Source organism: Natator depressus, chromosome 10 (assembly GCF_965152275.1).
Source record: "Natator depressus isolate rNatDep1 chromosome 10, rNatDep2.hap1, whole genome shotgun sequence".
Lineage (NCBI taxonomy): Eukaryota > Metazoa > Chordata > Testudines > Cheloniidae > Natator > Natator depressus.
Window position 1 is genome coordinate 38,140,948 of NC_134243.1, and position 27,550 is coordinate 38,168,497.

Here is a 27,550-nt window from a genome sequence, read left to right on the forward strand (position 1 = left end):
GTAAGGAGAGTGGTCACTTTGGATAAGCTATTACCAGCAGGAGAGTGAGTTTGTGTGTGTGGTTTTTGGAGGGGGGTGGGGGGGTGAGAAAACCTGGATTTGTGCTGGAAATGGCCCACCTTGATTATCATACACATTGTAAAGAGAGTGGTCACTTTGCATGGGCTATTACCAGCAGGAGAGTGAGTTTGTGTGGGCGGGGGCGGAGGGTGAGAAAACCTGGATTTGTGCTGGAAATGGCCCAACTTGATGATCACTTTAGATAAGCTATTACCAGCAGGAGAGTGGGGTGGGAGGAGGTATTGTTTCATGGTCTCTGTGTATATAATGTCTTCTGCAGTTTCCACAGTATGCATCCAATGAAGTGAGCTGTAGCTCACGAAAGCTCATGCTCAGATAAATTGGTTAGTCTCTAAGGTGCCACAAGTACTCCTTTTCTTTTTGCGAATACAGACTAACACGGCTGTTACTCTGAAACCTGTCAAGTATAAAGGGTAGAGTTAGAAATGGTTGCAAGCAAATGCCAGTGAAAAATGCCATCTAGCGGCTAAGGCTTAATAAAACAATCTGCAGCCTTTATTCAGGCCTTTATTCTTATCAGTCTACCTTCCAGCAAGATGGCTGACCACTCCTCTGGTCAAGATCTCCCACAAAGTTCAAAGTACTCAATTCCTTAGTCGTCTCAGGTGAAAAATAACTGCGGGTTCTTTCCCCCTTTTTTTTTATAGCCTAGTGAATTTTTCTGAAGGTTACCCACCAAAGTAAAGTTCATTAAGCTATTAGGAAGGCAACATGGAGTCTGGTGGTGGAGGAAGCTCTATGCTTTTTTCTTCCCTCCCCTCCCGCAGTGTTTGGTACAATGCAAATTATTCTGTTTCCTACAATCTCCTCCCCCTGCTGTCTTGATGGTCCTGTTTATCTTCTATGTTGTTTGCATTCCCATTATCTCTTAATGTACATTGAATGTCATTCAGCCACCTAGAAGGCATCTCCCTTTGTCTAGAGTGGAATAACTTTAGCCCTGCCTGGGAGGACACACAATTTCCAATATGTTTGTAATTTTGAGTTTGTGTTCATAGAATCATAGCATATAAGGGTTGGAAGGGACCTCAGGAGATCATCTAGTCCAACCCCTGCTTAAAGCAGGACCAATCCCCAACTAAATCATCCCAGCCAGGGCTTTGTCAAGCCTGACCTTAAAAACCTCTAAGGAAGGAGAATTCACCACCTCCCTAGGTAACCCATTCCAGTGCTTCACCACCCTCCTAGTGAAAAAGTTTTTCCTAATATCCAATCTAAACCTCCCCCACTGCAACTTGAGACCATGACTCCTTGTTCTGTCATCTGCTACCACTGAGAACAGTCTAGATCCGTCCTCTTTGGAACCCCCTTTCAGGTAGTTGAAAGCAGCTATCAAATCCTCCCTCATTCTTCTCTTCTGCAGAATAAATAATCCCAGTTCCCTCAGCCTCTCCTTATAAGTCATGTATTCCAGCCCCCTAATCATTTTTGTTGCCCTCCGCTGGACTCTTCCAATTTTTCCACATCCTTCTTGTAGTGTGGGGCCCAAAACTGGACACAGTACTCCAGATGAGGCCTCACCAATGCTGAACAGAGGGGAACGATCACATCCCTCGATCTGCTGGCAGTGTTTCTACTGGTGTTCCGTACTTACACCAAACAGTAATATTAATGATCAGTGATTTCTATTGATAGCTTACATGACACTTTTTGGGTACAATTTATGACCTTAGTGAGTTGGAGTACACTTAACTAGTCATGCCAGCTGTAACTCACTCACTACCAGATACAGTGAGCCCCTGGCCCTCTTGCATTGGAATGCTGTTAGTGTGACACTATAACTCTGGCAGTGTATCATGGTGAGAGAGGTGGTCTCACAGGTATACTGGTTCCAGGCCATTTGAGGCTTCATTCCATACAAGGTGTACGATGAAGCATACACAGGCATTGGCAGTGAGTAACTGCAAGGTCTTTCTAAGGCTAAAGTTTTTTGTTACACCTTTATGGCTATAGGTCTATTGTTATAGCTGGCTTATAATCATATCACACTCTTGTACTGTCTTTCTCTGTCTCCTCTTCCTCCACAGCTGAGTCCCAATGGTGGCCAGGAAGACACCCGCATGAAAAATGTCCCTGTGCCTGTGTACTGTCGCCCTCTAGTGGAGAAGGACCCCACCATGAAGGTAAACCATTCAGCTATAGACTGTTTTACATACCATTGTGACTGTGAGTGGTGCACGTCCCCGGGTATGGATTATGGTCAAATTAATTACTGGTACAATTTTTAGGTTGTTTGAAATTTTTGACATGGCCCAATTGTTCAAAGTTTCTGTTAAATCTGAAGACTTCTACTCCTGCTTTGCCTTTGGAATGGCTTATTTCTAATGCATATAGGACAACAGTACATCTGTTTCTAAGGCTATATTTCACAGCAAATTTTGGTTGCCAGGAGACATTACCGTGGTTCTTTCCTAGGTTCTTTGCTTGTTTTTATGCATGACTTACACAGGATCAGCAACCACCTGAGTTTATAAAGCTCCCCTTACAAAGAAGCCTTAGAGCATTGTACAGTAAACGGATATAAAAAAATCAGCAAGAGCAGTTGAAGGCAGCTATGAACATATTTCTTTAACCTCCATCACTGATTAGAAATCGCCAATCTGAACCAAATTTAGCTTTGGTGTTTGTAACTCAATAGACTTCTCTGGAATTGTCTGCTTATGCCAGGCCTGAATCTATGACACTCTGAGTATCTTTCCCAAACTTGAAGAAGAGCTCTGTGGAGCTCAAAAGCTTGTCTCTGTCACCAGCAGATGTTGGTCCAGTAAAAGATACACCTCTACCCCGATACAATGCGGTCCGATATAACGCGAATTTGCATATAACTCCGTAAAGCAGTGCTCTGGGGAGCGGGGCTGCTTTACCTCGTTATATCCGAATTCATGTTACTGCAAGCGGTTCCTCTGCACCCCCCCCTTACTTGCTGTAACCCCTCCACCCCAGCTCGCCTCCGCCTCCTCCCACGAGCATGCCACCTCTCCGTTTCTCCTCCCTCCCAGGCTTGCCGCGCCAATCAGCTGATTCGCAGCAAGCCTGGGAGGGAGGGAGGAATGGGAGGAGAAGCAGAGCGGCAGCGGCGCGCTCAGGGGCGTAGGCGGAGTGGAGGTGAGCTGGGGCGGAGGGCGCAGGGAGGGCCGCAGCAAGTAACCGAGGGGTGGGGGGCAGGGTGCAGAGGAACTGCTCCCCACCCCAGCTCACTTCCCCTCCACCTCCGCCTCCTCCCCTGACCGCACCACTGCCGCTCCACTTCTCCCCCCCTTCCTCCCTCCAAGGCTTGCTGCAAATCAGCTGATTGGCGTGGCAAGCCTGGGAGGGAGGAGAAGCGGAGCAGCGGTGTGCTCGTGGGAGGAGGCGGAGCAGAGGTGAGCTGGGGCGGGGAGAGGTTCCTCTTCCTACCCTGATACAACACGGTCTCACCTATAAGACGGTAAGCTTTTTTGGTTCCCGAGGACCGTGTTATATCGGGGTACAGGTGTATTCTCTCCCCCACCTTGTCTCTCATATTCAGAGTTGATTTTCAGACTGCAGTTGGATATTAAATGGTAAAAGAATTCTTACATTGCTGGCTGTTTGTGGTCTGAGATTCTCAGCATAGCCTGACCTATGGGGATGCTTCTGTTTGGTCTGTTTTTCCCCAGAGATTGTTGATTGTCCCAGTGTTTGGGGATAGGATTCCATCCCCAACATTCTCATAAAAACAATGTAGCTTACAGTGGATTAGGTAGTTTCTAGCACAGGAGAAGATGCAAGTCACTTCAAACTTGCAGGAAACCTGCTTCTCAGGGCCCAATCCTACATTTGTTATGCATGCTTAACCCAAATCGAAGACAAATCTGTTTTTTGTCTGCATACATACTGCAGAGTCATGCCCTAACAGCCCTGTTTCCAGTTGTGGACTCTGTTAGTACTGCCTGTTCTGGTTATTGACGTGTAAAGGAAACATTCTGCTTCTCCACCTAGGAGAGTCTGGGGACTCTTTTCACTGCAATGCTGTGGACCTTTCACCAGCTTGATTTTAGGTCACACACAGAGTTTATTATTTTCTTTCTCTTTTAATATCTGCTAATCATATTTGCTAAATTGTCTCTTTGGAAATGCAGTGGCTTCTACTAGACAACAGATTTCCTCTTTCCTTTCTCCCCTAAATTGACTGTGGTTTCTGGTAGAAATCAACCTAAATTTTTGTAGGTGTTGGGTATGTGCATGGAATGCTCTGCAGGGGTACTTGAACTGAGTAAGGTTCTGGTCCCCAAATAGTTCTTAGTCTCTTTAGATTTCTGCTTTGATCATTTAGTTGTGGTGTGCAGCTGGAGTCAACCTGATGGGGTGGAAGCCCTTTGAACAGGATTCTGGGAATGGACAGAAGTCAGATCCTGGACGTGATCCTCTCACCTGTGACCGGGAGGTGGAAGGAGAAAACACCAAGAGTAACCACACATCTCCAGAAAAGAAAAAGGTCAGAAAAGGGACCCTCTGATTCTCTCCCCCTCTTTCTGTCCCTGCCCCCCTTATTTGGCACACTCATCATCATAGTATTAGAACTATGTCTCTCATGTACTGGCTGTTTGCATAGTCTTTCCTCCTGTTACCATTGGTTTAATATCTATGCAGCATTGTCCAGTGATAAGAGCAGGTGCTATTCCCAGCTCCACCAATGACTCTGATCTTGGATAAGTCACATACCCTGGCCAAGCCTCCATTTTCCCCTTTGTAAAGTGCTTGGAGATCTACAGATACAAGGTGCTTTATTAGAATAAAAGGATCATTTGATGCCGAATGACAATGCAGTCTTTCATAAAAAGTATCAGGATTCAGGCAGGAACAGGATGTATTGAGAATCATGGTATTGGAGCTTGGGTGCAAGATGGCTAATGCTGCTTCTGTAATACAGAAGCCTTGCTGTCCAGCCGTCAAGCAGACAGATGAAGTAATGGCAGGCAACACAATGGCTCATTTCATTCAGCTTTCCATATGGCAAAATGTTAGCAGCTATGAGGATGGAAAGGGCTAAAGCCAGTGATGACTGACTTGTAACCGATAACTAGTGAAAGTGCAGTAGAGCTGTAGGTTGCTCTGTAAATCTTTGCAAGGTTGTGGCTACTCTTGGCTTCCATGTCTTCCCACAGTAGGATGGCTGCTAATCCTCTGGGAAGGAGGATAATACTGCAATAGATTTCTAATAACTGGTGGGTTTCACCCTCAAGCCCATCTGCTTCCCAGCTGTATTTTGAGCTAAGAAGTGGGTTATTGCTAGGTGTGTTGGTGAGCTCATTCCTGGCCTGTTTTACCATAGCAAGAGAGGTTTTATTGGAATGAGCTGCTGCTTCTGAACTTCCCATTCTAGAAAGCAACTTTTTTCACCGAACATAAACCCAGTAAGATACTGAAACCAATGTTACAACAGTTTGAAGCCACCTAGAGGGAATGCATGGCTCTTCTATGATTTATGTCTGGGGAACTGTGATGAATTTTAAAAATGGATTGGTTGTGCTAAGTAGTAGCATAGTAGACAGAACCTTCCATGCTTAGGTTGATAGTTCAAGTACAGCCGAGGTTGACAGTAACTAAATGTTGTTACTATCTGACTGCTGTTTGGTGGCCTCTATGAAGTGAGTTCCCAGTGTCACTAATTGTAAGTCTCAGAGGCGAGGCTTAGGACCAAACTCCCCACTTGCCCCATAGGTGGTCTCTGCAGGCCTGGGCTGAGGTATGCTGGGGCAGCAGCATAGTGGAAGTTTGCATTGTGGCTGCCTATTTTTGTGTATCTTCAGATGCTAACAAGAGGTGTTCGCTCTCCAGAGCTGGAAGGCTGGTCTCTTCAATACAAATGTTGTCAAAGATTGATTGGTTAGCTGGAGTCTCAGGAGTGCTGATTCTCTCCCTTCATTTTTATCTCCTGCAGGTAAAGGAGCTGCACGAGATGGATGCCACATCCAGCCGAGTCTGGATTCTCACGAGTACCCTCTCTACAAGTAAAGTCGTGATCATTGATGCCAACCAGCCTGGCACAGTGGTGGATCAGTTTACTGTCTGCAATGCCCACGTACTCTGCATTTCCAGCATCCCTGGTAAGTGAGAAAAGGCATCTTTCAAGCTTGAACAGATTCATCAACTCCTCAGATTTGTCGCAAATGATGCTTAGTTGTTCCATAGCTAACAAGTGGGAGCTGCTGTGACCAGTTCAGCAACTGTGTCCACAGATGGTCACCCATAACCTGCCTTCATGTAGGACCAGACTGTGGAGACTTTACTTACATTGATGAGCACTTATTCATGTAAGTAGTTCCTTTGACTTCCAGAAGTCTACTCATGTAAGCAAGTGTTCACCAGGCTGAGTAAGAGCTCCACAAACCTGGCCTTGATATGGAGGCTGGGCAGGGCACTCTCCAAGGGGCTGTGGTGTCTTCATGAGACTGGTAAACTCACCATCAGAATGTTACATCTCCATGGATATCTCAGAAATGCTGCTAAGCCAAAATAGGGTAGAGTGGCTATTACACTTACGGAAGAGTCTCTTCCTTTCCCTTCAGCGGCTAGTGACAGTGACTATCCTCCAGGCGAGATCTTTCTGGAGGGAGACGTGAATCCAGAAGAGTCATCTGGAACAGATGGAGTCCTTGCAGGAATCACTCTGGTGGGTTGTGCAACCCGGTGCAACGTGCCACGCAGTAACTGTTCTTCTCGTGGAGACACCCCCGTGCTGGATAAGGGACAGAGTGAGTCTCAGGACTAAGGTCTCATGATAATCTGGTTTTCACCCTGTAGCCACATCCTTCTTCATCTGAGTACTCCCCTTCCTGGCCTGAAGTCCTTGGAGATCCCCAAGAAGTCTTGCAAGTCTAGTCTAAGTCATAAACACCCTGGCCATCCCCTTTTGTTTATACCTTTGAGACCTTCTATTTAGAATCCAGAGTGTTCCTTTCCTCTTCCTATGAATGATCCACATCACGCTGTACAGTACTGGGGTTAACAGAGTGGAATCTTTTCGACAGATGACATGTCCTTGATCTCTCACTTTTGCTGCTATTCTTAGCATTTTCCTTTCCCAACCCATGTCTTTCTATAAACTCACTAATTCACTGAGGTGAGCAAAGATGTCAGTGTGGGAACGGGAGTAAAAATACTCTGATCAGATCCTCAGTGGAACGGGCTGCCATAGAGGGTTTCTGACACCCTACCAGACATAGACCACACCTCACCTTAAAATACTCTGACTCCTCTCCTTCAGAATAGAGATCTCTCTTGAGTACTCTCCTCATCTATACGCAATCTATAATCTTGGGGAATCTATAATAGCAGACACAAAAGCTGTCTGGCTTGCAAGAATAATCATAAAACCAGAAGCTTTTTTATATATATAGTTCCCTCTTTCTTGTTTCCCATCCACCTTACAGCATTTTCCCCTTCCCTAGGTGAGGTGGCTGCAGTCAGCAATGGGAAGATCTATCAGTCCCAGTCCACGGAAGAGGCAACAGAAGCTACAGAGGTACCAGAGAGTGGTGCAAATGAAACAGAACCAGCTCAAGTCCGGCCTGGTCCACTTACAGAGCATATCTTTACAGAGCCAGATCCAGCTCAGGCACGTGTTAGACAGAACAGGTAGGCTGGATGCATGGAGTGTGCTCTTTGTCTTATACTTAGATATAAGCTCCTTGGGGCAGGGACCGTCTTTTTGTCCTGTGTTTGTACAGTGCCTACCACAGTAGGGATCTGATCCACAATAAGGAGTCCTCGGTGCAATGGTAATACAAAAAATAATAACAATAATACAGTTGTGTACCATCAATCTTTGCCTGCATCAGCTGTTCGTGATGAGTAAAATGAGGTGGCCAGTCTGTTTTTTTGGGCAGATTCAAACTCTCGTCACTTTCATGCCAAACCAATATCACAGATGGGATAACAGGGTAGAGAAGAAATAAAATGAAACAAACATGGTTCAGCTAACAGTCGTGGTTCGGCTGCCCGCTACTCCCTTCCTCCTTGTCCGCCCGCAGGCCTCCTCACCCCTCTCCCACCTGCCGCTCACCTCCCTGTTCGCCTCCTCACCCCACTCGCCTCCCTGTCTCCTACCTCACCTCCCTGCCCATCTACTCATGATTTTATCGAAGCATGGGGCCCCCCAAAGCACGGGGCCCGAGGTGGCTGCCCTGATTCGCCATACCCAAGGGATGGCTCTGGCCCCAGATGTGACCTGTAATGAACTTGTGAGGTCTGTTTTGTCTCTGCAGTGAGAACGGGCAGCAAAAGACAGAGTCGAGCACAACACTGCCAGAGCAGGAAGTGAACGGTGATGCTGCTGGAACAGGCACCAGTGCTGCACCCACGATGTGGCTTGGAGCACAGAATGGCTGGTAGGTTCACTGCCATTTTACGGAACCCTATATGTCACCCACATTCATAAAACCCCATAGATCTAGATATCATTGCCTTTAATGAGTGCATCCTTGCTGCACTAGCTGTTCTGAGTCCCCAGTTCATCTTAGGCAGAGCAACTCACCCACACTTTGCAAATTCCTTTGATGCTAGAGTAAAAGACTCAACCCCTACCCCACAGTTCAGCCTTTGTAGGTTTATTGGCCTTCCTGCTAACCATCGTTGTCTGCTCCTTTCTCCCAGGCTGTATGTGCACTCGGCAGTGTCCAACTGGAAGAAATGTCTGCATTCAATAAAGCTGAAGGATTCTGTGCTGAGCCTGGTGTAAGTTGGTGTACTGAGCTGGGAACTCTAAACCAGGGAATTTGTTATTTTTCTTGTCATTAGTTGGTTCTTTGCCTGGCCATCTTTTCATCACCCTGGTAGTGTTCTGTAAATCAGTAAAGGTCTGTGGGGAAGGGGTCTCAACCCACTTCCTGCTCACTGAACCATTTAAGCTTCAGAGGATATTTCTATACTGCACACTAAGCCCAGGTCTTAGGGACCCAGGCTTACAGATTCAGCGTTTCCAAGCCCATGCTTGAGCATTCACAATGCATTTTAAATCTGGGTTTATAGTTGCTGGATCTGGTTCTCTCAGCTGTGCTAATGCATCCATTCTGCACTACAAAGACCTTCTGATTTGGGTCTCTGGCTAGACACACTGAAATATGACGGGGCTTGGACCTGAGTCATGCAGGACTTGGGCTCTGACCCACCCCCATAGCAGGGTCCTAGAACCCAGGTCCTGAGTGCTTGCTAACCTGAGTTAGGCTGATTTGTGTGTAGATGGAAGTGGGGCTTGGACTCTAACCTGAGTCAGAGCCCAGGCTTAGTGTGCAGTGTAGACATATCCACACTGAGCTACCTTCTTTCCCAGTTGCAGGCTTGTACCGAATATTGGAAATAAGTAAGCAGGGGTGGGGGGAACAATAGCTCAATTCTCCTCTCACTCACTCTAGTGTAAATTAGAAATCAGTGGAGTTACATTATTGTAAAGCCAGTGAAAAGAAGAGGGGAAACTCAGCAGGGCATTGGTGAGCCCCCGGCTAGTTTAATAATGAAGGCATTAGTGCTACCAATAGAATAAAGAAGCTATGTGTGTGACTCTCACATGATGAATGTTGCCTGCAAGTGCTGGATTTAGCAGGAATAATGGCATGACCATATGTGTGATTTGTCTAGATACAGGAAATGATTTATAACCAAGAGAGTGGGAGAAGGAATCTCTCATTCGCCAAACCAAGCAGACCATTAAAACATCCGAATCCAGCAGCATTTCCTGTTATTGCCACCTTTTCATGAGCGTTTTCTTCTCTATTATTTCAGGCATGTGAAAGGACGAGTTCTTGTTGCCCTGGCAGATGGAACATTAGCCATATTCCACCGAGGAGAAGGTAAGGATCAAAGCAGCAAAGATGAACTAGCCTGCTTCAAAACAGAAGCAGAGTCTCTGGAAATGAATTAAGCATTTCAGTGCTTCCTTCTGATTCAAGATGGCAGGGTGCCAGATTGCTGGGGAATTAATATTTTCTTAAAATATATGGCTACTATAAAAGTATTACCCTCTTCCTAATCATTACAGCTCCTCTTACTTCTGGGTTGTAATTCTTTATCCTGCTAGCTGCAGGCTGATTTTGCATCCCTAGAGATCATCTCTGTTACACTGCAACTCCCAGCTGCATTCACACCTGAGAACTTCAGAGCAGTTTCCAGTTGTGACCAAAGTTCCCAGAGCAAGACTTCTTTCTCAGTTACTCCTTGAATTCTCTGAGTGTAATCAGAGCAGTGGAGTCAGTACAACACACTAAAGTGGACAGGCTGCTGTTTGCATGGAAACCAATTCTGATTCAACCTCTGTTATGGTTGGTTAGGTAATGTGAACTTGGAGTTTAGGTCTGATCATTCATACATTCAGAACATTCATTTTAAAGATACAATAATCCTTCCTGACCTAGAAGTCATATGTCTTCAGAAGAAGCCTGATTGCTCTAGTAGTTGGAGCATAGGTCTAGGAGGTGAGAGATCTGGGTTCTGTCCCTGGCTGTGAGTGATTTTGGGCAAATCATTTAACTATGCCTCAGCTTCTCTGTTTGTAAAATGGGGAGAATGATGCCCCTTACAGAGAAGAGTGATTCATTCGAACAAGCTTTGAGATAGTTCCATTGGATTTGCTTCCCCCGACCCCCCGCCACCACTTTTTTTTGCTGTAGCTCATTAAAAAGCTTAGGGGAGTCTATTCACCTTCTCACAATAAGAATGGAGGTTTAAATCAGCCAGATTTTGGGAGTTTTAGCACCCAACCCCACATGCACTGTCATGTGCTTAGTGTGCACGAGGCTCTGACCCCAAGTAGTAGTATCAATCTGTGGCCTGTTAACAGATCTAAGGAAAATGACCTTTGGTGTGCGTGTCCTATAATCCATGATCCTCCACTGCCAATCTAACAGGAGTTCACACACAATGATATGTACATTCAGAATCTCCACATTCTATTTTGATATAATAAACAACCTGTGATTCATTGTGTTGCTTATTATGTGAGTTTTCCTGTAGAAATTCTTTTCATTTTTGGCAGCACAAAGATTTCTGTAGTCTTCAGGTTATGACAGTTATGTATCAGGATTTCTCTCCTGTGTTTTATCTTGTTCTAATGGTATGAATTGTATTTCTGAATAATTTATTCTTGAGGGTTCTTGGCCAGTCTTGTGCTCCTCCATGAATACTCAGAAAGCTAAGAATATTGATTACCTATGGCTGCATTTTAAATAACTAACACAGCTTTCATTTACAGGAAAGTATGAGACAGTCCCAGAATTAAATGGAAAAGAAAATGAGTGTTGTGCATAACATTTGATGAAGTATACAACACCCCTTCTAATGTCTTTGCTTCTCCCTAGATGGTCAATGGGATCTCAGCAACTATCACCTGATGGACCTGGGTCACACCCACCATTCCATCCGCTGCATGGCTGTTGTGTATGATAGAGTCTGGTGTGGCTATAAGAACAAAGTCCATGTCATCCAGCCCAAGACAATGCAGATTGAGGTGAGGAGGCTGTGTGTGTGTGCATGCGCATGTGTGTATGTGAAAGTGAGAGTAAAGATAAGTTGCTGGCTCCCGGTGTATTTGTTTTTCTAGCTGCTCTTCTGCAGGGGAGTGAGGGAATGCAGAGCCTTTGTATCCTCGTTGCTGATCCATGTTGGTAGGGGAAGAACTGTAACTAGAGGTCATGTTACTCTGGAAATCTGCCAGAATAGCACTCTTGACACACTCCCTCATTCCTCCCCGTATGGAATCTTCAGATCACATCTCAGTTTAGCACTTCCTCTCATTTAACTGATGAGGCTGGACTGGGCGTCTGTACCCGGCCCTAGTGTGTATCACTTGGTAGGAAGTCAGACTCGTGCTTGGCCGCAGGCAGTATATAACTGCAAAATGGGCAGGTGTGGGCAGCAAGCTGTGGGGGTTCCACTTATTGAAGAGCAAGATGCTAGTTTAAAACCCATCTTGTTGAAATTGTGATTCGTTATAATGTAACAGTGTAACAGGAGTAACAATGTCTGTAGGATGCAACTGCTATAAAAGGGGGACGAATACAAACAGTAAATCCACAACCACTAAATTCACCTCACTCACCACCAGCAAGATCCTCATCCTTGTGCTTTTAAAAACTTGACTGAGAAGTGCTGGGAGATTCCTTTTGCATTGTTTGAAAAGTACCCTGAATAAGGCAAAATGGTTTCATTTCATTTCACTCTTTGGCATGAGCCATTTCATTAATGTCCTAGTTCCAAAGCAGTCTACTAGAATATCTAAGACTGTAACAATTCTCTCTAGGGAGAGGAAACCAGAGGAACAGGCTGGCCAATCACACAGTTGATCTGAGGAGCTTCTGCATACTGTAGTGGAGGTTTCAGAGCTATCTCCTTAGTTTATGCCTCTGCCCCAGGAGTCTTGAAAGCCAACAAGTGCCCCCAGCCCAGGTATGAACTCACGCTGCTCCCCCTATGTGGCCTTTCAGAAATCCTTCGATGCCCACCCACGCCGGGAGAGTCAGGTCCGGCAGCTGGCATGGATTGGAGATGGGGTGTGGGTTTCCATCCGCCTGGACTCCACACTGAGGCTGTATCATGCCCACACCCATCAGCACCTCCAGGATGTGGACATAGAGCCTTATGTCAGCAAGATGCTAGGTGAGAAGGCAGTGCCAGTCAGGAAATGGCCTGTTTGTTATTCTTGTGGGCACGGAGCATCAGTGTTTGTTAGGCAGCATTGCTCCAAGTGATACTGTCTTCACTGATTCTGCAATTCTTGTTCATGCTTGGCAGGCACTGGAAAGCTGGGCTTCTCGTTTGTGCGAATCACAGCCCTGCTTATCGCTGGCAACCGCCTCTGGGTTGGGACAGGGAATGGTGTCGTCATCTCCATCCCACTGACTGAGAGTAGGTGATGTTCATCAGACATTCTTCTGTGTTTTCTTGATGTTCGCAACGCCTTTATTTGCTAATTGCGCTAGGAAGGAGTGGCTCTGGCTGACTAATGTATCTCCACCCTGATCCTGTGCATTTTGGTGCCACAATTGGAATTCTGGTCACAGCAGTGTTCAGGGAGAAAGGAGGGAGACTGGCAATGAAGATAGCTTAGTTTGGTTTTGCACCATGTTACAGAAATGCATGCCTCAGTCTAGAGCATTCTAGGACATCGTTATGGACAGCTCAGTGAAGACCTCATCTCAGTGTGCTGCTGCAGTCAAAAAAGCTAACAAGATGTTAGAATGCATAAGGAACAGGCTGTAGAATAATGCAGAAAAATGTACAACGCCATTATATAAATTTGTGGGACATCCTCCTCAAGAATATTTTGTGCATTACTGATCATCCCATCTCAAAATGGATATTACAGAATTAGAGAGGGTTCGGAGATGGGCGATATTTGTTCAATATCTTCATAAATGATCTGGAGGATGGTGTGGATTGCACTCTCAGCAAATTTGCGGATGATACTAAACTGGGAGGAGTGGTAGATACGCTGGAGGGCAGAGATAGGATACAGAGGGACCTAGACAAATTGGAGGATTGGGCCAAAAGAAACCTGATGAGGTTCAACAAGGATAAGTGCAGGGTCCTGCACTTAGGACGGAAGAACCCAATGCACAGCTACAGACTAGGGACCGAATGGCTAGGCAGCAGTTCTGCGGAAAAGGACCTAGGGGTTACAGTGGACGAGAAGCTGGATATGAGTCAGCAGTGTGCCCTTGTTGCCAAGAAGGCCAATGGCATTTTGGGATGTATAAGTAGGGGCATAGCGAGCAGATCGAGGGACGTGATCGTTCCCCTCTATTCGACATTGGTGAGGCCTCATCTGGAGTACTGTGTCCAGTTTTGGGCCCCACACTACAAGAAGGATGTGGATAAATTGGAGAGAGTCCAGCGAAGGTTAACAAAAATGATTAGGGGTCTGGAACACATGACTTATGAGGAGAGGCTGAGGGAACTGGGATTGTTTAGTCTACAGAAGAGAAGAATGAGGGGGGATTTGATAGCTGCTTTCAACTACCTGAAATGGGGTTTCAAAGAGGATGGATCTAGACTGTTCTCAGTGGTAGCAGATGACAGAACAAGGAGTCATGGTCTCAAGTTGCAGTGGGGGAGGTTTAGGTTGGATATTAGGAAAAACTTTTTCACTAGGAGGGTGGCGAAACACTGGAATGCGTTACCTAGGGAGGTGGTAGAATCTCCTTCCTTGGAAGTTTTTAAGGTCAGGCTTGACAAAGCCTTGGCTGGGATGATTTGATTGGGGATTGGTCCTGCTTTGAGCAGGGGGTTGAACTAGATGACCTCCTGAGGTCCCCTCCAACCCTGATATTCTATGATTCTATGACAGGAATGATAAAGAATGGCATGGTGAATAATATGGAGGATATTATAATACTGTGTTCTAGAGTGGCTTGGTTTGTGGATTGATCTTTCTAATGAGGTAACCTCCATTCAACTTGGAAGGACTGAGAGAAATAGGCAAACCCTATAGAATTAGGGAAAGTGTGAAATGTCATCTGCAGTGTTCACATGTAGTGATGTTGTTTGAGGTTCCTCATTTTGCCTAATCTGACTGGGGAGCCCTGGATCTGGTCTGACACCATCCTAGTTATAGAATTAAGAATTCACTAGAAGTTAATTTGCCCCATGTAAAGATCAAATAGACATTTTGTTGCTGGCCCTTGCAGTCCAGTTGAAGCTGTTTCCTCCTCTGAGGAGCAGATGTTGGCTCCATCTATACACAGGCTGCTGTTGAGCACATAGGCGCCGACTCCATGGGTGCTCAGGGGCTGGAGTACCCACTGGGAAAAATTGGTGGGTGCTCTGCACCCACCAGCAGCCAAGCTCCCCGCCCCCCAGCTCATCTCACTTCTGCCTCCTTTCCGGAGCGCGCCGCATCTCCACTTCTCCTCCCAGCACTTGTTGCCGCCAACAGCTGTTTCGTGGCATAAGCTCTGGGAGGGAGGAGGGAGAAGCGGGAACGCGGCACGCTCTGGGGAGGAGGTGGGGAAGAGGTGGGGCCGGGGCAGGGATTTAGGGAAGGGGTTGGAATAGGGGCAGGGAGGGGACGGATTTGGGGCGGGGACTTTGGGGAAGGGGTTGGAGTGGGGGCAGGGCAGGGGCAGGAGGGGGCAGGGCAGGGGTGGAGTCGGGGCGGTGCCGGGGCGGGTCAAGCACTCACCGGCACCAGCAGAAGCCGGTGCCTGTGGTTGAGCATGATTTTAAAGTGGCTGGCAACTGTTGACTGATTCTGAAAACATTTCATGATGGTGTAGATAGCTGAACTTCTCCCACTACAGCATCTCCCAAGGCTGAGGATGCAGAAAGTTCATTACATCTAATCAGAGACTTAGTCCAGTAAAAATCAGTATCTTAAGCCAACTCTATCCAGTAAAATGAGGAGACCCAGCAAGTGCTAACAGGCAAAACTCTAGATCTGGGGAGGAAGGGGCACTAGTTTAAACATTCAGTAATGCTACTCTTTGCCTGCCAATCCACATCTAACTCACTTTCCATTGTGGAAAGTTTTCTCCTAAGTGGACTTGAACGTACTGGAATTTGCAGTCAGAATAGCAGGGCTCCCTCTTCTTCCCGTGGTGCTGGCAGATAAAGAAATGCTAGATAGAGCATGTCTGTTTGTTTTATAGAAGGAGCAGCAAATCCACTGTAGTCCTACTGGACTGGAATTGTCCACTCCTGCCGCTGTTGACACCAATAGCACTGACACTAGTCATCAATGAATTAGTCATTAAATCCAACTCTCTGTGATTGTAACCTCAGAATCCCAGTTCTGAGCCCATATCGTAAGGCCTGTCCCTTCTTGGGGATGCTGTCATAACTGTGAGTTCAAGTCAATTCACATTGTAAGCAAATTCCACTAGTCTCTGATACTTGTGTAGAAATGTGATTTTTGAAAATGCAGTAAGATTTCACTATGAAGCTGAATTTTTCTCTCCCCTCCCTGATGCTGCAGCGTGTTCTTTTTAGTTAAGAAAGAGAAGAGCAAGAGCAGTGTTTTCTTACAAAGCGACTCTGAATTGATAGCATCCATTGGTGCCTTCTGTAGGTTTAAAAGTTTATGTTTCTCCTTCCTGCAGTTTCTCCCAATAATTGCCTTTTTCTTCTCTTCTCATCTGCCTGTTTGTTCCCATGTCCCTCTGTTTTTCCACTTCTTGCCTGTGCCTAGCCGTAGTCCTCCACCGAGGCCAACTCCTTGGGCTCCGGGGTAAGTCCAACACCACCTACCTTCCTTCTAGATTTCAGATGTCATTCCTTGTCTACCCATCGACCTTTCCAGTCATTTTCTCACCCCTTCGTTCATCCATTTATCTGTTCACTTCTCTCATTTTAAGTTGCAATAACTGAGAAGAGACCAGAGATAATATAAATAGCCTCATTCTCCTGGGGCTGAGAACATTTGAACCCTTCTTGGCAGCCATCCCATTTGTTTTATTGTAAAATTGAGTACTTTAATCTCTCCAATTAGTTTCATTGTTTGGGTGGCTCAGCTTAACCAAACTGTTCACTTTGTAACCCTAGCAGTAGGGATCTGCTTAGCCAGATGTTCCCAGGCAGACAAGGATAGACTGTCCACTCAGTCTTGCAAGATTTTCTCTGAGCACCTTCATTTTCCAAAACAGTTATGGCCTTTGCCACTGTGGGACCTCATAGCCAGAAATAATTGAGCAGGACTTTTAAAAGCATTAAAAATCATTTGAATGTATGCAAGTTAAGCCAGTGATCTTGAAAAAATCAGAAGTTCATGGTTCAAGGCTTAAGATGACCATCTGCAGGGGTCAGGAAGGAATCTTTTTCTCCCAGAAGCATAGCACAATTACCCAGGATCACTCTTCCCTTTGAAGCATTAGATACTGGCCATTGCTAGAGACAGACTATTGGGCTAGAAGGATTAATTGCCTGATATGACTGGTCCTATGTAACAATTAAATGATGCCAGCCAGTGTTCCCTCTAATTTTTTATGCCCATGTGCGGAATAAGGACTTCTCCCCTCCCCCTCCGCCCCCCCCAGTTCTCTTGCCGCAGCAGCTTGGGTGTAGAGGCACCTCTCCCTGGCTGCAGCAGCTCCGGCAGGCCTGGGCCAGGCCGAGGGAGGGGCTCAGTTCCGTGTTGGGGCTGGAGGAGGGGTGCCTCTGCCGCGGCAGGTTCAGGGCAGGTCCATGCTGGGGTCGTCGGGGAGGGGCACCTCTCCCCGCAGCGGCAGTTCTGTGCTGGGGCTGATGGGGAGGGGCGCCTCTTTCCGCCATGACAGGTCTGCGCTGGGGCCAGTGGGATGGGGCTCCTCTCCCGCTGCGGCCCTGAGCCCCTGCGTGGAGCTTAATAGGCGGCCGCGCAGCTTAGAGGGAACTTAGATGCCAGCCAATTGTACCTGCTCATAGCAAACCAAATCACAAAGATGCAGAAAGCCCTTACTGTTATGGTCTCTCTTTTTGACCAGCATTTATTCTTCCCTCCAGATATATTTGAGCCTGCTAGCTGTACATCTGCTCTGATTTCAGGATTATTTCTGCATCATTTAATAACTGAAATAGAACTCAGCCCAAAATATATAACTCTATTGAAACAATAGGTCCCTGTGGTAGCAGGATCGAAATAGCAACCACCTTATGATAGAATCGTAGGACAGTAAGGGACCTTGAGAGGTCATTTAGTCCAGTCCCCTGCACGCATGGTAGGACTAAGTATTATGTTTTAGTTCTTCCAAGTGACTGATCACAAATGGAAGCTTTGGATTCACTACAGTGTCCCTCTTAAGATTAAACTAGCTAGGGTCATAAAGGGTAACAAGAAAACACTTTACAAATACATTAGAAGCAAGAGGAAGACCAAGAACAGGGTAGGACCATTACTCAATGAGGAGGAAAAGACAATAACAGAAAATGCAGCAATGGCTGAAGTGTTAAATGCCTTTTTTGTTTCTGCTTTCACCAAAAAGGTTAGCAGTGATTGGACGACTAACATAGTGAACATCAGTGTAAATGGGCTAAGATCTGAGGCTACAATAGGGAAATAACAAGTTAATAATTACTTGGACAACTTAGAAGTCTTCAAGTCAGCAGGGGCTGATGAAATACTTCCTAGAATACTTAAAGGACTGTCTGAAGAGATCTCTGAGCCATTAGCAATTATCTTTGAGAACTCATGGAGGACTGGACAGATCCCAGAGGACTAGAAAAGTGCAAATATAGTACCTGTCTATAAAAAGGGGACTAAGGACAACCCAGAGAATTATAGACCAGTCAGCTTTACTTTTGTACCCAGAAAGATAATGGAGCAAATAATCAAACGATCAATTTGTAAGCACCTAGAAGGTAATAAGGCGATAAGTAAGAGGCAACATGGATTTGTCAAGAACACATCATGTCAAACCAACCTGATAACCTTCTTTAATAGGGTTAAAGCCTTGTGGATGGGGCAAGCAGTAGATGTGATATATCTTGACTTGAATAAATCTTTTGACACTGTCTCACATGACCTGTCTCATAGGGAAATATAGCCTAGATGAACTGCTATAAGGTGGGTGCACAACTGGTTGGAAAATGGTACTCTGTACATTGAGAGTAGTTATCAGTGGTTCACAGTCAAGCTGGAAGGGCATATTGAGTGGTGTCCCGCAGGGATCTGTCCTGGTCCAGTTCTATTGAATATCTTCATAAATGATTTGCATAATGGCATAGAGAGTACACTTACAAGGTTTGTGGACAATACCAAACTGGGAGTGGTTGCAAGTACAAGATTAGAAATTAAAATGATTTTGACAAACTGGAAAAATGGTCTGAAATAAACAGAATGAAATTCAGTAAGGACAGATGCAAAGTACTCCCACATATAAAATGGTAAATGATTGTCTAGGAAGGAGAACTGCAGAAAGGGATCTGGGGGTCATAGTGGATCACAAATGAAATATGAGTCAACAGTGTAACACAAAAAAAGCAAACATCATTCTGGGATGTATTAGCAGGACACAAGAAGTCAGTCTTCTGCTCTACTCGGCACTGATAAGGCCTCAGCTGGAGTATTGTGTCCAGTTCTGGGCACCACATTTCAGGAAAGATGTGAACAAATTGGAGAAAGTCCAAAGGAGAGCAACAAAATTGATTAAAGGTTTAGAAAACATGACCTGTGAGGAAAGATTGAAAAAACTTGGTTTGTTTAGTTTGGAGAAGAGAAGACTGTGGGGGGGCATGAGAACAGTCTTCAAGCACAGAAAAAGTTGTTACAGAGAGAAGGGTGATAGATTGTTCTCTTTAACCGCTGACAACAGGACAAGAAGCAATGGGCTCAAATTGCAGCGAGGGTGTGTAACTTTGCCTCCGTGGGTCACAACTGAGAATATCAAATTCAGGACAAACTGCTGAGAAATATGGCAGACACACCCCAAAACTGGTGGTTATTCTCCCATAGGATACACCAAACCAGCAACAAACGTAAACTTCTGTTTCATCACACTGGCTAACAAGAAGTCAGAAAAGCAGTCTCCTTAGGCATGCCAATCCTTATATCACCACCAAAAACACTAGACTTAATGATGAGTGGTTCTTTAAAAGCAATTTAATCAAACAAAAGGGTACTTCTGATCCCAAAGGACCAGCCACGTACCCAGGTGAACATACAACAGAGATCTTACCCAATATCACGCTGTTGCCAATCCTTTAGTAACTAAAATCTAAAGGTTTATTTATAAAAAGAAAGAAAGGTGTCACGGAGTCACTGGGCGATGCTCTGGAACTACTCTGAGGCCAGTCAGGACTCTGGGGAAGCCGCCTCCTCTCTCTGAGCACACTGTCACCAGGGCAAGAAGCTTACACAGCTTCATCTTTTCTGGGTCTGACCTCAGAGCATTCAGCATCCCTTTCCACACCGTGCGCTTTCCGCAGTGAGTCCACCCATGTGGGGCTCCTGGGGAAGCCAGAGAGCCCTGCATTCCAACTCTGCAGTCAGATGTGACTCTCAGCCAGCGAAAACAGAAGGTTTATTAGTCGACAGGAACACAGCGTAGAACAGAACTTGTTATCACAGAAATCAGTGACTTTCAGCCAAGTCCATCTTGGGGGAATCCTGGGCCAGATGCCCTGGACTCCCCCTCTTCCAGTCCCCCACAGCAGACTGCCCAGCTTCCAGTGACCCGAGCCCCGACATGCCCGTTGCTCCTCCTCCTGGTCTGTCCTGCTTCCCGGGCAAAAGGTATCACCTGGTCACATCCCCCTCTTGGTTTGGCCATGGCCTACATGCAGACAGCTGGGCAGCCTCACCTGCCCCGAGGGCCTCAGCGAAAATCACACACCCAATTTCCATCGCCTAAGCATTGGTGCAGTACACAGGGAAACTGAGGCATGTGCAGTATTAGTATAGGACAGTAAGACTCACATGCAACATAAAATGAATAAACCCCACTTTGTCACAAAAGGTGAGAGTTAAAATTGGTTAAAGGAATCAAATATATACAATAATTGCAAAGTTCTTGGATCAGGCTTGTAGCAGTGATGGAATAAACTGCTGGCTTGTTAAGTCTCTGGTTGCCTCCAAGTCATTGGAAGGTCCTCAGTCCATTAATTAGAATGCTCCCATTAAGTTCATAGTCCAGAGGTTTGAACAGGAAAGAGGCAAAATGGAGATGTTTCCAGGGCCTTTTATAGCTTCTTCCAATTGAAGGGAAACCCATTGTTCTCACTGTGGAAAATTACAGGTAACAAGACGGTGTTTTGGAGTCACATGGGCAAGTCACATGTCCATGCATGCTTTGCTTAGTCACAGCAGAAGCCATTACCTATACTCCAGATAGAACATTCACAGGAAAGTCCATTAAGTGTAGATAGGCATCTCCCTTGTCCATTGTGAGTTAAGTCCCCCTTGATGAGCCATTTAACTCAAATAGTCCTTCACAAGGTGCTGGCTAAACACCTTGTTGGAGTTTCCACTTGAGCAAACATTTGACATACAGGTACATAGTTAATATTTATAACTTCAGATACAAAAATGATACATGCATACACAGCATAATCATATTCAGCAAATCATACCCTTTCTGTTGACACCTTATTTGACACATTTTGCATAACATTTTTTGCAATTATATAACAGTCGTAGCAACAATGATCTACAGGGTCATATTTGAATCGGATAACATCACAGGGAGATTTAGATTAGACATTAGGAAAAACTTCCTAACTGTCAGGGTGGTTAAGCACTGGAATAACTTGCCTAGGGAGGTTGTGGAGTCTCTGTCATTGGAGATGTTAGACAAAGAGCAGGTTAGACAAATGCCTATTGGGGTGGTCTAGATAATACTTAGTCCTGTGTCAATGCAGGGAACTGGACTAGATAACATATTGAGGTCCCTTCCGGTCCTGTATTTCTAAAATTTCTACTGGCCTAGGTGTGCGTGCGGGGGAAGGAGTCTCCCTCCTTGAGTAATGAGTTCTAGTCTGTTTTCACTGGTGAAAGGAGGAGTTCGTTTCTTCAGAGCCTGATCCTCCAAGGTGTTGAGCATCCTTAGCTCTCATTGAAGTCCATGGGAGGCAAGGATGGTCAGAATCTCTGAGGAGTTCTTGAGTGGCCAGATAGTTGAACTCAAGGTATGAGGTCTTAGGCTGGTGGCAGAATTCTCCTCGGATTAGGAAAGGAACTCTGCTCCATTTGACTCGACAAGCCCAAATGCTATTGGGATTGAGAGTGCCTTCCCTAATGCTGCAGAGGCTGTATTGCCAGCCTGAGCACTGACAGATTAGCATGAGTCCTTGACTTGACTTTCAAACTGAGCAACTTCACCAACCTGGGAAACAGCCACTACTTTCCAGGTGCATGAAGGCCAAGAATCCTAACCCTTTCATCAGGACAGCAAACTGTGCCCATCTACATACCATGACTGGTCACTGGGGCAGAAGGCTGATGCTCTGACTCTGCAGACACTGACTCAGCCAGCCTGAGTTCAGAAGAATGGATACTGTAGCTCTAGAAGGCCTTTATTGAGATGCCCTGGACATCCTTACTCCAGCATGTGTAGGGCTGGGATTACTCTTCCAACCAACCCCCAGAGAGGAGCATTTCCCTATTACCCGTTCTATAAGAAGCACAGTTTATTAGCAACAGTGGATATGACTGTGCCTCTTTGCCAGTAGAGAGAGAGGGCCTAGATAATCTAGTAGGGTCTCCTCCATGATGCACGAATGATGGCATTAAAGAGGACATTTAATGGGCGTCTGCACCTTTAAAGCTTTTCCTACGTGACTCATGGTTTGTGTTTTTCTTACATACTTCTCACTCTGACTGATGGTCCATAAATGGGAACAAAGCTACTATTTGGGGTTTTTCTCCTCCCTGTCTTCAGCCAATAAGACCTCCCCAACATCAGGAGAGGGAAATCGCCCTGGCGGAATCATTCACGTGTACGGTGATGACAGCAGTGACAAATCTGCCAGCAGTTTCATCCCCTACTGCTCCATGGCTCAGGCACAACTCTGTTTCCATGGCCACCGTGATGCAGTCAAGTTCTTTGTCTCTGTTCCTGGTAAGGTGACCAAGGCACTTCCTCATGAGGATTCTTGCATTTACATTCTTCTATTTGGCCATCTTATCCCCTAAGACGTCTGTGGGCTTTGCCCCTCCAGGGGAGGCTGAGCTGCCCACTATAGAATGCTGTGGATGACACTGCACCTTTTGTAGCTCTGTAGGGATCAGTTATCCCTTTTAAGGTCCTTTGGTTTTTGTGTCTGAGTTGGAATAAAATCCAGTTTTGCAGCAGCAGGGACTGGATTGGCAGGGCAATCACCTAAATTTGTGTCCTTTAGCTGAGCATTCTGGGAGTGTGGCAGAGGTGCTGACAGGAGACCCTGTGCTCTTTCAGGTAACGTTCTCGCAACCCTGAATGGGAGTGTGTTAGACAGCCCTTCTGAGAACCCCAGCACAGCAGCCACTGAGACTGAGGGGCAGAAACTGAAAAATGTCCTGGTGCTGAGTGGAGGAGAAGGGTACATCGATTTCCGGATTGGTGAGCTCCTACTTTTGGGAAGGGGTGAGGTGGAAATGGTTGTGGGTAATACATGGACCAATGGGATTAGAGATGAAACTGTGTTGTTACGTAGTGAGTTCAGAAAATGATTTCCACTTGTCATGTCTCCTGCTTTAGAGGAAGCACTTGGGCATTTTCCTCTACTGTTACCCACACTTTTCCAGGGCACGTGGTTGGCTTGACCCAATCTGTCCCAACTGGCTGTCTCTACCCCTGTCCCCAGATCAATCCCCATAGACAGTCATCAGAAAAATACTACAGCATTTTCTACTAACAGCCCAAGTGCTGCAGCCTTTGAACTGTTGTGTTTTGGAGCATACCTGTTGTTGTAAGGATGGGCTCCTCCAGGAAAAGGGGGGACTGGTCAGTACATGAAATCAGAGATATTGGAGGGCCATGTTTTTGTCTCTTTATAAAGATCTGTTTTTTCCCCTCCTAACCAGTCTTTCTGTGTACAAGTGTCCCATCATTACACCTGTCCTCGGGCCGTGAAAGAAGAGCTCAGTTAATGGTGCCCATGATTTTTTCTAAGTAACATGAGCCTTTTGTGAGGGGCAATAATGCTTTGGATCTCCCTTCCCGCTCATCTTTACTGTTTGTATTCTCTCTGCAGGGGATGGAGAAGATGATGAGACAGAGGAGAATGCTGAAGATACTGCCCAAGTGAAGCCAGTGCTTTCCAAGGCTGAGAGGAGCCATATTATCGTCTGGCAAGTCTCATACATCCCTGAATGAGATTCTCTCCTTTCCTGCCAACATATCTCTCCCTCCTCCCGTCTGAATGCCAAGATGTACATACAGAACACCTGCATTACACCTACTGCTGGAAACTGAACCCCAGACAACTGCAACAGCTCCTGCATTGGATGGTGACCCCCATTCTAACCTCTGAACTTGTAGCTTTCATTTTGGGCCTGTGTGCTTTGAGTGGTTGGATTACTGTTCTCCTTCTGAAGCTGGTGTCTACAAGGGGGGAAAAAAGGCAGAGAATCTTCAGAGTGAAGCCCGGAGTTGGGAATTGTGCAAATAACTCTCTCCAAGAAGTATGAGACAGAAGCCTGTCTTGGAAGGTTTAGCTCAGGTTGTCAGGAAGGTTGCCTCACTGCCACCTGCATGAGAAGCAGTGCATCACCCTCATGTCCTCCAATGCAACGAGGCTAATGAATCACAACAGCCCAAAGAAAATCTTTATCCAGTTCACCAGGTGGAATTCTCATCCCATCCCCTCTGCATAGATTGTCCCCAAGCACTGAATCTTATCCCAGGATCTGAGAGCAGGCAGCACCAGGTTAAACCAGAAGTCTACAGAGAAGAGAGAACAGAGGTTTCAGGAAGCACTTCAGCTATTTGGCCATAGAGGGCCAACGGTCTCATGAAAAGGGGTAGAGTGTGGAACACATGCTAAAAACAGAAAGCCCTCCCTACTCTGCTACTATTTTTTGGCCAGTTGGTAACATTAAGTAGTGCTGAGTGAGCGTGAAATCAGGGAGGACTGTTTGCTTGGTAGAGTCAGAGGCAAAAAAGGGTGTTTGGTGTCAGGCCAGAGAGTGCTTGGACACTGCTGCCATGAAAGTTTGCTGGGATCTGGTTGATTAGCAGAAGGAAGAGCCAGCACTATTTTGTCTATGTGGTATTTTTTGGAAGGGGAGGTAAAAATGCTTTGTTTCATTATTTTTACAAGCCTTAAAAATTTCAAGAGACAAGCTGTTGTTTAGTGATAGTTGGTTTTAAAGAGTAGCCGGTGACATGGCTTCTGTGTTAACCCAGCAAGGTTTTATTGACTCATGAAGATGCATTCCCATCCTGGTGCTGATTTTCTGCAGGGAGAAATGCTCTGCTCTCAAAACAGAAGAGTGCTGGGGAAAAGAAAAGGCAGGATGTTGATTTTGTCTCACTTTCTCCCAATACGTAACAGCAACCCAGTGAGAATGCAAGTTCAGGTGTGTGTATCCTAAGCCATGGCACTCAGATAGGAGGGCGCTTTGGGGTTAGCACATCGCTACGGCGGGATTTGTGTTTCATGGTTGCTCTCCTGCAGTTAAATCAGTCTATAAAAAGCTGGAAAGGGGACCTTAGCTCCATCCTATGCACATATCTCAAGTTTTTTTACCTCACTCCTGCTTCTGACCCATTGGTTAAAAGCCCTGATGCCACAGTTTGCCTCCTGGCTCCTCACTGTTCTGGCCTTTTAAATCCTTGAGCACATGTGCACTGCCTCACTTGCTGGTTTTCTGGCTCAGTCAGTGTCTTTGTACTCTAGGATCCCAGATGACCTAGTGTACCCATGTCTATCTGCAGAACTTATCTCCCCCCGTTACTGTAATATCTGAGTGCCTCACAATGTGTAATGGATTTATCCCTCACATCAACCCTGTGAGGGAGGGAAGGGTTTTGCAGGTAGGGATCTGAAGAACAGAAAGACTGACTTGCTCAAGGTCACACAGAAAGTCTGTGGCAGAGCTGGTCTTCTGAATCCCTAGCTAGTGTCAACTCCCCTGTGTGGATGCTGCTGGTATGAACTAAAGGGTTCCTAGTTGCATTAATGTAATCCTGTTTCAGGACTATTCGTTAATGTGAACTTTTACTTCACGACTGCAGCATCCACACAGGGGAGTTAGTGCACTGCTATTGTTACCCCCATAGTCCAAAATGCAGGGCAGTGAAGACAAATCCCTACTTTCTCTTTAGCAGTAGCAATGCTGCCATTGCTTTCGGGGTTTGGATTGTGCATGCGCAGCTGAGAGATAAATATTAGCCACACATCAGAGTGCTGGGAAGGCAACAGCACGTATCTAGAGAACAGAGGCCCCAACAGCCTATTTAGGGGAAGACAGAGGCTTGGCGGTGCATTGCATTGGCTACGATCAGTGTTATATTACATAGGCACTCGTACTACTCTCTGAAGACAGAGATCAGGAGAGGATTTGAATCAAGTCCTCCAGCTGTGTACCTCTGTAAAGGGATTCCAGAGAGGCCTGTTTGACCGTGTGACATTTCTGAATGAGTCAGGCTTTCATTCTGCTGTGGCATATTCCAGAATTGCTTTCTGGTAAGATAAGTCACTTAGGGCTTTAGACAGCAGATAATTCACAACTTTTGATAATTAGTGTAAATTAAATTTCAGTATTTGAGCTGATTTTTAAAAAAATGTAATTGACCCCAATTATTTAGTTTAATGAAATATACCACGTGATAATTATGAAACATAGTATGAGATTTTTACCTGTTACAGTTTATGTTCTATATCTGTTTTATCAAAGTGACAGTATTTGGTCCTCTGTCTCCCACTGAAATTTCATGGCTACTTAAGAAAATAGGTTCCAGATCTCCTTATCTCAGCAGGTTCATTTGCAGTTTGAAGCAGATTTTCTTTCAAGAGAAGCACACTTTCAAAAAGGGGCCAGTGACAGCTAAGTGAAGAGCCACTGCTGTCATGTTCCTATCATCCTCATTCGGTGACTACAGAGCAGCAAGGTGAAAGCTGATTGGCTTAAATACACTTCCCTATCATATCTCCACTGTGATGTATGTAAAGTACCTTGTATGTTATAAAAGGATTTTAAAAAGTGTCTTAAGGCCTGTAAACTCCGCTGTTTGGTCTGAAGATGGCATTCTGTAAAGAGACTGCTGTATGAATACTTTCCCATGCTTTGTCCCTTATGCTATCAAACAAGTGAACCATATCTGTTCTGTATGTAATAAATGTGTTAACATCAGCAATGGAAACGTGTATTCATTGCGTGTACAGATATTGGGATTTCTGATCAGGCTGTGGCAGTGGGTTGATTATTGTAATGGTTGCTCAGGCAGTATCTCAAATTCTCAAACTTTAACATTATACTACATGTCATTCAATGAGTCAGATTGCAGGATGCTAGTTTTGCAATCCCCACAACTTCAGAGCTGGTGCGCTGCAGCAGTAGCTTCCTTGCAATTTCATAAGTGCTGTGCCAAAGGTGTGGAACACGCAGCTGTTATGGTGCAAGTGTCAGCACATAGAGTGATTCAAACCACAAACGTTGTCATGAGGAGACACAGTGACAGAGGGGCCTGACACTTAACAATTGTTAACTTTAAATGGAGTACATGTTAATGGAATTCTCTTCCCATATGGGAAGAGTCTTGGCAAAAATCAACTGTCTATGCAGGCACTCCTCCATGAAACTGGGTGCATCATGCTTGCTTGTTCAGTTGTTTGAAAAGACACTTATTTGTATAAGTTAATAGCTCCATCCTGAAATCTGAGGGACTTGGGTGCCCTAATGGAGAAAAAGGCAATAAAATAGGAAACTAGATAAAAGTCCTGTGAACAAGGCTATGAATACATGATTTGCCAACTATACAGTATCAGCCATTAAAATTAATGGCATCAAATGCTCCCTTGTAATTAGCCTGCTAAATGACTTGTGTCTTTACAAATGGTGGCTACTTCATTATAAGCAGTGTCTTGGGTCTTGTGACAAAATGGCCAATGTTGGTATGGTGGGTCC

General features: G+C 45.6%; 1 protein-coding gene across 30 annotated transcripts in view; it reads left to right on the plus strand.

Annotated features, from left to right (window-relative positions):
• Positions 1-26,776, plus strand: part of MAPK8IP3 (mitogen-activated protein kinase 8 interacting protein 3) — a 157,674-nt gene extending 130,898 nt beyond the window's left edge. For 27 of the 30 annotated variants that reach the window (XM_074965792.1, XM_074965803.1, XM_074965794.1 and 24 more), the window contains 15 exons: positions 2,109-2,204; positions 4,376-4,537; positions 5,984-6,149; positions 6,612-6,797; positions 7,494-7,680; positions 8,310-8,432; positions 8,698-8,778; positions 9,823-9,890; positions 11,394-11,542; positions 12,519-12,690; positions 12,826-12,939; positions 16,220-16,258; positions 22,380-22,559; positions 22,896-23,039; positions 23,674-26,776. In XM_074965792.1, coding sequence (XP_074821893.1) covers positions 2,109-2,204; positions 4,376-4,537; positions 5,984-6,149; positions 6,612-6,797; positions 7,494-7,680; positions 8,310-8,432; positions 8,698-8,778; positions 9,823-9,890; positions 11,394-11,542; positions 12,519-12,690; positions 12,826-12,939; positions 16,220-16,258; positions 22,380-22,559; positions 22,896-23,039; positions 23,674-23,795 — 1,989 coding nt within the window. In that variant the 3' untranslated portion in view covers positions 23,796-26,776. The remainder of the gene's footprint in view (positions 1-2,108; positions 2,205-4,375; positions 4,538-5,983; positions 6,150-6,611; positions 6,798-7,493; positions 7,681-8,309; positions 8,433-8,697; positions 8,779-9,822; positions 9,891-11,393; positions 11,543-12,518; positions 12,691-12,825; positions 12,940-16,219; positions 16,259-22,379; positions 22,560-22,895; positions 23,040-23,673) is intronic. The other 3 variants (XM_074965804.1, XM_074965823.1, XM_074965822.1) reach the window with 1 other exon arrangement.
• Positions 26,777-27,550: the final 774 nt, after the last annotated feature.